The 8,108-nt window shown below is 46.0% G+C and overlaps 1 protein-coding gene across 1 annotated transcript in view; it reads left to right on the top strand.

Annotated features, from left to right (window-relative positions):
• The first annotated feature begins 7,584 nt into the window (after positions 1-7,584).
• SRM (spermidine synthase) overlaps positions 7,585-8,108 on the top strand; it is a 4,440-nt gene continuing 3,916 nt past the window's right edge. The window contains exons 1-2 of the mRNA XM_007942664.1: positions 7,585-7,718; positions 7,869-7,978. Of these exons, the coding sequence (XP_007940855.1) occupies positions 7,585-7,718; positions 7,869-7,978 (244 nt within the window). The remainder of the gene's footprint in view (positions 7,719-7,868; positions 7,979-8,108) is intronic.

The following is an 8,108-nucleotide window of genomic DNA, read 5'->3' as shown; positions in this document are numbered from 1 at the left end:
TGTTGGAAGAGACTTTCGAGATCCCTCAGTGGACTGGAAGCACCAATTGGGGGTGCTGGCTTTGTACAGACTTATTTTTAAACTATTAAAAATAATTCTTACCAGAAGAGAGCTGGTTCCTGGGTTTTCCTTTGCTGCCACCAAAGCTCTGGCAAGGGAGGACAGATCCCTTCCTGCTGAGATTACCATCTGCAGCTGTCTGTGGGCAGAGGTGAGTAGGCCCTCAAAGGTTACTGTGACTTCTGGAAAAATCCAGAACCACCCCCGAGGAAGAATAGAGGAGAACCTTCTATGACTCAGAAACAGACAGCATCCGCCATTTCATCAGGCTTCCATTTCAGAGACCTCTGAGGGCCAGTTTACCTTCTTCACATACCTTCAGAGCAATGAAGATGAAGCCAAACGATCCTCATAAGGAAGAGGAGCTGATGGGGATTTTTAGAGCAAACAGTGACTTCTAGAGAACCTGTTGTGTTCCCTGTCCTTTCTTTCCTCCTTTCTCTTTTTTAATTTTATTTTTCCTTGGTTATATAAATAACAGCATGTTCTTTGTAAGAAATGTGGAAAACAGAAAAATTCAAAGGGGAAAGTTAAGTAAATTACCTATATTCTTGACACAAGGAGATGGTTTTGAACATTTTGGCATATTTCCCTACAGGCTTTTTGCTCTTGTGTATATGTTGTTGTTGTTGTTGTTGTTGGTTGCCATTAAGTCGATTCTGACTCATGGCAACCCCATGTAGAGTAGAACTGCTGTATGGAGTTTTCTTTTTTCTTTATTTTATTGTGATTTGGGTGAAAGTTTACAGAGCAAATTCATTTTACATTCAACAGTTCATACACATTTTGTTTCATGATGTTGATTGCAATCCCTATAATGTCATTGCTCTCTGCCCACTTCTACCCTGTGGTTACCTTTTTCTTGTGTCCTTTCCTATGGATTCCTGCCCTCTGAGCTATCTCCCTGTGCAAATGCTGCCCTTCTTATCTCTCATAGTTGATTGTTCTAAGGTGTGTACCTACCTGGTGGATTTGTTCTTTTCATAGGCCTGTTGTTTGGCTAGAAGCCACAAGAGTGAGTTCATCCAGACCCAAAGGATGGCTAGGGGCCATAGTCTCAGGGGTTTCACCAGTCTCTATCAGACCAGTAAGCCTGTGTTTTTTTTTTTTTTTTGTTTTGTTTTTTTATGATTTTGAGTTTTGTTCCACATTTTTATCCCACTCTATCCAGGATCTCCTATTTGATCCCTTTTTGAATGGCTGGCACTGGTAACCAGGCACTATCTAGTTCTTCTGGTCTCAGGATTATGTAGGCTTAGGTTCACATGGTCCACTACTCTGTTGGACTAATTGTTCCATGCATCTTTGATTTTCTTCATTCTTCTTTGCTCTGGACAAGGAGGGACCAATTTTTGCTTCTAAGATGGCTGCTTACAAGCTTTTAAGACCCCAGTTGCTACTCACCATAGTAGGTTGTAGAACAGTGATTTTGTGTAGTTGCTGTTGTTGTTATGTGCTCTGGAGTCGTCTCTGACTCATAACGACCTTATGTACAACAGAACAAAACCCTGCCCAGTCCTGTGCCAGCCTCAGGATCCCTACTACACCTGAGCCCATCACTTCAGTCCCCTTGTCGGTTCATCTTATTGAGGGCCTTCCCCTCTTTTGTTAACCCTCAACTTTACCAAGCATGACATCCTTCTCCAGAGAATGGGCCCTTCTGACAACATGACCAAAGTAGGTGAGACAAAGTCTAGCCATTCTTGCTTCCAAGGAGCATTCCAGCTGCACTTCTTCCAGGACAGATTTGTTAGTTCTTTTAGCAGTTTTATGTAATGTGTTATGCCAGTTGAGCTTGATGTCCCCTGCACCCATGGTACCAAGCCCTCAACTCATTCCCTCAAGGTGTTTGGCTGTGGCTAAGAAGTTACCATAACTTTGCCCCATTAGCTTTGTTATGTATATGGATATTCTTATAGCACATACAAATACGATGTAGAAATACCATCTGCCAAACTTATATATGGTAATGGGTATATTCTCTTTTGCCTACACATACTTGATCATTTAGCTATCTACCTTTGTAGATACCACCCATAGATAAATGTTGGTTATTACTGTAATGCAGTATTGTGTATGTAAAAGTATATACCTTTGTTGTCTGTACTTTTTGTGCATCTTTCCATGTCTTCCTCTCCCTTAGTGTTACTGTGCTGGTTACTCATTTTTAGTTTATTGCCTTTCTCTTCACTCCACTCAATATATATCTCTTATCTATCTTGCCATCTTCCCTCCCCTCCCATCCCATCCCTGGTAACCAACAAAGTTTCCTTCCATGAGCAAACCTTTCCTTGACTTTTTACAGTAGTGGACTCCATAGGGTTTCCATGGCTTTGACCTTCCAGAAGCAGATCGCCAGGCCTCACTTTCAAGGCATTTTTGGGTGGGTTTGAACCACCAGCCTTTCTGTAAGTAGTCCAGCACTTAACTGTTTGCACCATTCAGGGACTCCAGATTAACCATTTGCGTTTATCATTTTAAGTTCCAGGTATCAGGTTAAGACCTCGATCTCTAGAATCAGGCCTGGATTTAAATCCCTATTCTGACCATAACTACCTATAAGTCTCTAGATAGCTTTCATAACCTTGCCAAACTCAGTTTCCTTATCTGTAAGGTGGTGAGAGTAATACCGCATACTTCATAGATTGTTGTAAGGATGTAATGAGAATTAATCGATTCAGTAAATTTATTGTTGTTATACCATTGAGTCCATTCTGACTCATGGTGACTCCATGTGTGCAAAGTAACTGCTCCTTAATGTTTTCAGTGGCTGTGACCTTTTGGAACCAGATCATCAGGCCTGCCTTAGGTACCTCTGAGTGGGTTCAAACTGCCAACCCTTTGACTCTTTATGTGTATATAAACCAAACTCTCATCAAGTCAGTTTGACTCATGGCGACCCCTCTTATGTGTATATATGTATAGTTACTATTTTTTTTATTTAAAAAATTGGTTTATGTTTCCATAGTTTTTTAACGTTTATGAAACTTTTCTCATTCTATAATGTACTTTAGTCAACCCCCACTATTAAATATTTAAGTTTCCATTTTTTGTACTGTTCTAAATACTGTAACATTGAATTTCTCATCTGAATCTTTGACCTAATCATTGCTTATTTCTGTAGGATTCCATTTTATTTTAATACTAAAATTGGCTATTAAATCAAGAAAGCACAGGATAATGCCATTGTTTTTGTTTTTACAAATGCTTTAACTAGGAATCTCTATTCCTTGACATTTATCCCATTTATTGAGGGCCAATTATGTGCAACATCATGGGGATACCAGACTGAATCAGTCATCACGGTGCCATCAAACAGCTCCCACCCCATCGTGCAGAAGAGCAGGAAATAAGGCCTGTCATAGAGTGGGCAAGGGTTTGCATTAGTTAGACTGGACTGGTTGAAATTGATAGAAAAGCCAGACTATCAGTGGCTTAACAAGATCGGTTTTTTCCTCCCTCTGTTTTATAAACATAGTATCGAGCAGCTCCCAACTCAAACACTGTGGCTTCCACTTCATGGCTCCAAGGTGAATGCCTCAACTCTAGCCTTTTATATCCTTATTCCAGCCAGCTGGAAGGAGAGAAAAGCACCATGATCTTCTCCCTTCTCACTTCTACTTCCCATTGGCCAGAATTTAATCATATGACCACGGCAGAGGCTGCTAAGAAATGTCATTACTTCATCATTCATGTGTCCAGCTAAAAATCAAGAGTTCTTCTGTCATAGAATTTTGAAATAACAGACATTGAGGGACAAGAACAGTCTCTCTTGCAAAGTATTATAACAAAATGGACAGATAGATGAGAATGTTTTAAAATGAGAAATTACTTTTTACTGAAGAGGCTTTACATTGGGGACCTTGGTGAGTCAGGGAAAAAGGACAGAGAGTCTTGTAAGCCAGTGCTACTCAGAGTGTGGTCCTAGGAGCTTGTTAGATAGGTCTAACCCCAGGTTCCTGCCCCAGACCTACCTGGCCCGAATCTGGAGGCAGGGCCAGAACCCTGTTCTGAACAAGCATTTCAGGTGATTCTATAACTAAAATACAAGAACCATGGTCAAAGTTCAGGCAGTGGATCCAGAACTTGCTTAGGGGCTGCAGTGGGCTTCCCTCTGGTAGTGATCCTTTATTTGGAGGTTCTCCTTACTAATTTTATCTGTGTGGTGATGCCTTTTTTTAAAAAGTACTAATTTTAAAGGGTGAACATAGATTTTTAAAAAATCTTTTCTTGAAACACAAAAGTTGGCCACTGCACAAAGGACCTTGCGAGCAGCATCCTCTGACCTCCTCTAACTTCATAAGGGGGAGGCAGAATCACCGTCAGCAGCCCGAGGCTTACTTCTGTAAGACCAGACATGCCATCACCCTCCAGCCTTTTTACCAACTCTGACACCAACTGTTCCTCTTGGCACTCACTGCTCTGCTGGGTTTGATAATTCATTGCAATAGCCACACAAAACTGAGACAATGCTCATGATTATGGGGTTTACTAGGGAAGTAACAGGTTACAATTCAGGTTTGGGAACACTCTCAGGATATAATTCTTCAGTCAGGACAGTCTCTCCTTTGCTATACCCTGAGGCATGCTTCTGGCCCCTGGCCTCTTGGCCTGGCTTCTGCCTGCTGGGGCAAGTGTTCCAAGCTCTTTTAGCTCTGCCAGTAGGTGCACCCCACTGCATCAGCAAGCCTCCCGCCCAGGAACACTCAGCTTTCTCACTCTGTGGGCCAGATAAGCCCACTGCTCTGTGCCTCTTGGTTCCTTAGCTGGTCATCTCAGCTGGTCATCTCTGCCATCTCAAGGAGGTCCAGCACAGGGTCCAGCACAGGGATCTCAACTCCAAGGACACGCTCCACTCCACCTCCAGCTATTCCTTCTTGATGGCAGTGAGATCCCCCGCTTCTGCTCATTGTAAGCCTAGCAGAATGACAAAACTAACCAGTTCCCACATTAGAGTTCCATACACCTTATTTCCACGGCCCCACCCCCACAGGGGTGCCATGTGCCTTATTTACATTATTAAGCTATCAGATCCCCTTGGTGGGCCACAAACACCTTACATTTGCACAGTTCTACCAGTCACCTGGTGGGAGTCTCCACCATGCCTAAAAGAGCCATACCTAGTAATTCACTGCTCCACAGCCACCTCACATCAGCCCGCTGATGGGGTTTAGAAATTTTATTTGGTCCGTGGACCCCAAAGACCAAGAGTCCTAATCTATGCAATGGAATCAAGATGGCACAGGGTGTTTGGAGAACAGCCCTGGCTGTACTGGTTCAAGTCCATGAGGAGGCTCTTGGGAAATGGGGTGTTTGTGGAGGGACTTGTGTAAGCCAGTCAGGAACTGCTCCACTGTTTCCAAGCCACAGAGGGGCATGGCTGGAGCTTGGCTCTGGAAAGAGTAATATGGCAGTCGGCTGGGCTGGAGGCGGGAGAGAGAATTTATAGGCAGAAGGATTCTTTGCTCAAGAATCAGACACTGCTGTTTATGGTGCTGTAGTCAGCTTGCCAGTACCATGTAATAGCCAAATTTATTCCCACTCATAACCACAGCTGTCTGCCTGGCTGAACACAATGCTTTAAAAATGACTCTCAAGCACGAGCGGCCAAAACAATTCTCTTCAGTGACAGAGATGCTTGTACCAACTACATGGCAGCTTCACTTAAACCATCCCCTTGGATGGTAGCCATTGCCCACCTCTCCCCTCCTCCCACTTTTATAAATGCTTCAGAGTCTAGGAGTTGGGCTAGGCGACTCAATAGACAGCAGTGCTTTACAGCCGAATTTTAAATGCACATTGGTCTGAATCCAAGAAGGTCTTTCAGTGCTACAAACAAGGTCTGCCTCCAGATTTTCATTATCCATTTGACTGTAACTGGGCTCTGGTAGCATAGTGCCTAAGGCACTTGACTGCTAACCAGCAGGCTGGCAGTTCAAACCCACCGGCCACTCCTCGGAAGGAAGATGGGGCAATCTATTTCCTTAGTGATACTGCCTCGGAAACCCAAGGAGGGGTCGCTATGAGTCGAGTCCTACTCAGTGGCACATAACAACAACACAACAAGCAGTACCACAATTTTTCTTGTGATCTGAAGTTGGTGTCATTTCTGGACTTAGGGTACAGTAGATTTAGGGGACCTTTTTGCCTGTAATTTATTCAAGACCTTTGTATTCTTTGAACCTGGAAAAATGTGAGCTAATGCTGTATGCGGTAGCTTCAAGGTCCCATTTGCTGTTTGTGCCGGAGAGCATGGTTTCATCTCCTCCACAGGAAGCAAAAGACGTAATCTGTGATCCTTCCCTTTGGAGGATACACATGCTGGAGTGCTTTGTTCAACTTGTAAGAGGTATGGGATGGACCTGATCCTTCCACTCCTTCCATGCAGTCCCCCAGGAGGCCAGAATGCCTGTCAGGTCAGGCGCAGTGCATGAGGAAAGGCAGGCTGGCCCCATGCAGTGCATAGCAGCTTGCAGTCATTCTGAAGCATCAGGTACATACTGTCAGCAGTCACCGTCCCTAGCCTCATAGAGCTTAGTCTGGCTGGGGCACACAGGCAAACTTAGAGGGGCAAATGCCTGGGTATGGGAGGAGTACAGGGTGTGACAGGAACACGTGTCCCTGGGGCCATGGAGTCTATAGTAACTGGACATGTTGATGAAACTATCTTATCTTGTAATCCTTTTCTACTGAATGGTTGTCTGACAGCTCCAAGGCACTGTCTCCTACCGATTATTTAACTGCCCTGGCTTACTTACCTTCCCTTTGAAAGGAGCTTAAAGTCAGCCAAGGCACATGTTCCTGTGAGGCCTAAGGCATGCACTCACAGATAAACAACTTGTGTTTTCACCTCAAGTTAAGACTGGGCCATTCTCCCTACAGCCAGCTGAGGCTGCAAAACACCAGTCAAAAAATTGAAAATACAAAAATGTCCCTGACATGTCACCAGCAGCTCATAACCAGTTTCATCTCCCTGCCTTGGCATTCTAACTGCCTGTAGAGCAATTAGCATTTAATATTTGGTAATTAACATGCTTAATGTGATTCTGAGAAGTTCCTTGACATTTTCATAAAAACAGAAAGCACATTCTCGCCCACCCTTCAAGGAGCAAGGCCCAGTTTGTCAAAAAAAAAAAAAAACGTGCCAGTCATTTCTTGGTGCTGAATATGTATGTGTTGTGGGTAAATTTAGAAACTCGTTTAGATAAGAGCTCTAATTGAGCAGCCATACGCTCTTGGCTTAGAGAATCCAAAGGAAAATGGCTAAAGCGAGCTTGTCAAGTCGCGGGGCTGTGATCATTCATTTCAGGGAGCTGACCCTCAGTGCGCCCCTGACAAACCGCACAATCTGTTGAAATCCAACAACGAGACAGTGCGGCGAGAGATACATTCCACTGCGTTGCTCCAGTGCAACAGTGTAGCCCTTTGCCCGACAATGTAGCTGCCCGCTTCCATTTCTCCAGCCCATAGGCTGAAGTCCCGGCTCCGCACGTCCCAGCGTTGCAAAACTGCGCTGGGTGTGCAATGTCAGCTGGAGTTTTTCCTCTGGAAACCCGCACCGCCTCGCCCCTCTGCAGCCCCTCACACGGCCCGTGGACGCAATGCTCGGTGCTTTCCGATCCCAATAAGGGGAAGGGGCTCGGCATCGGAACCCGGAGGTGCCGCGCCGCTCCAGCCCGCGAGAGGTGGCAGGGCGGGACCTGAGAACACGGCCCGCGCCGGCCCGGGGCTGCTGCCCGACCCAACCCCACGTGGCCCCCCAAGCGAGTCGCACTAGCCTGCTGCCGCCGACGAACAACCCGCCCCAGCCAGTGGGCCCTGAGCTTCGGGACGGCGGCCAATGAGGACGCCCTGAGCGCCGGCGAGCGACTCGCCACCAATTGGCCGAAGCCCGGCTCCCGCACCACTATTGGCGGATGTGGGTCCCGCCCCCTGGCTGTAGACCCCGCCCCGCCGCCCGGGTTAGGTTGCGGCGCGGGCGGCGGGCGGAGCTGGTCCCGTTGTGCTGCGGCTCCTCGCGGCCTGCAGTCCCGGGCCCGCGCCCCGCG

Source organism: Orycteropus afer, unplaced genomic scaffold (assembly GCF_000298275.1).
Source record: "Orycteropus afer afer isolate SDZICR_OR568_19922 unplaced genomic scaffold, OryAfe1.0 scaffold00094, whole genome shotgun sequence".
NCBI lineage: Eukaryota > Metazoa > Chordata > Mammalia > Tubulidentata > Orycteropodidae > Orycteropus > Orycteropus afer.
Note: the sequence above shows the minus strand (reverse complement) of the source record. Positions and strands in the feature narration are given on the sequence as shown.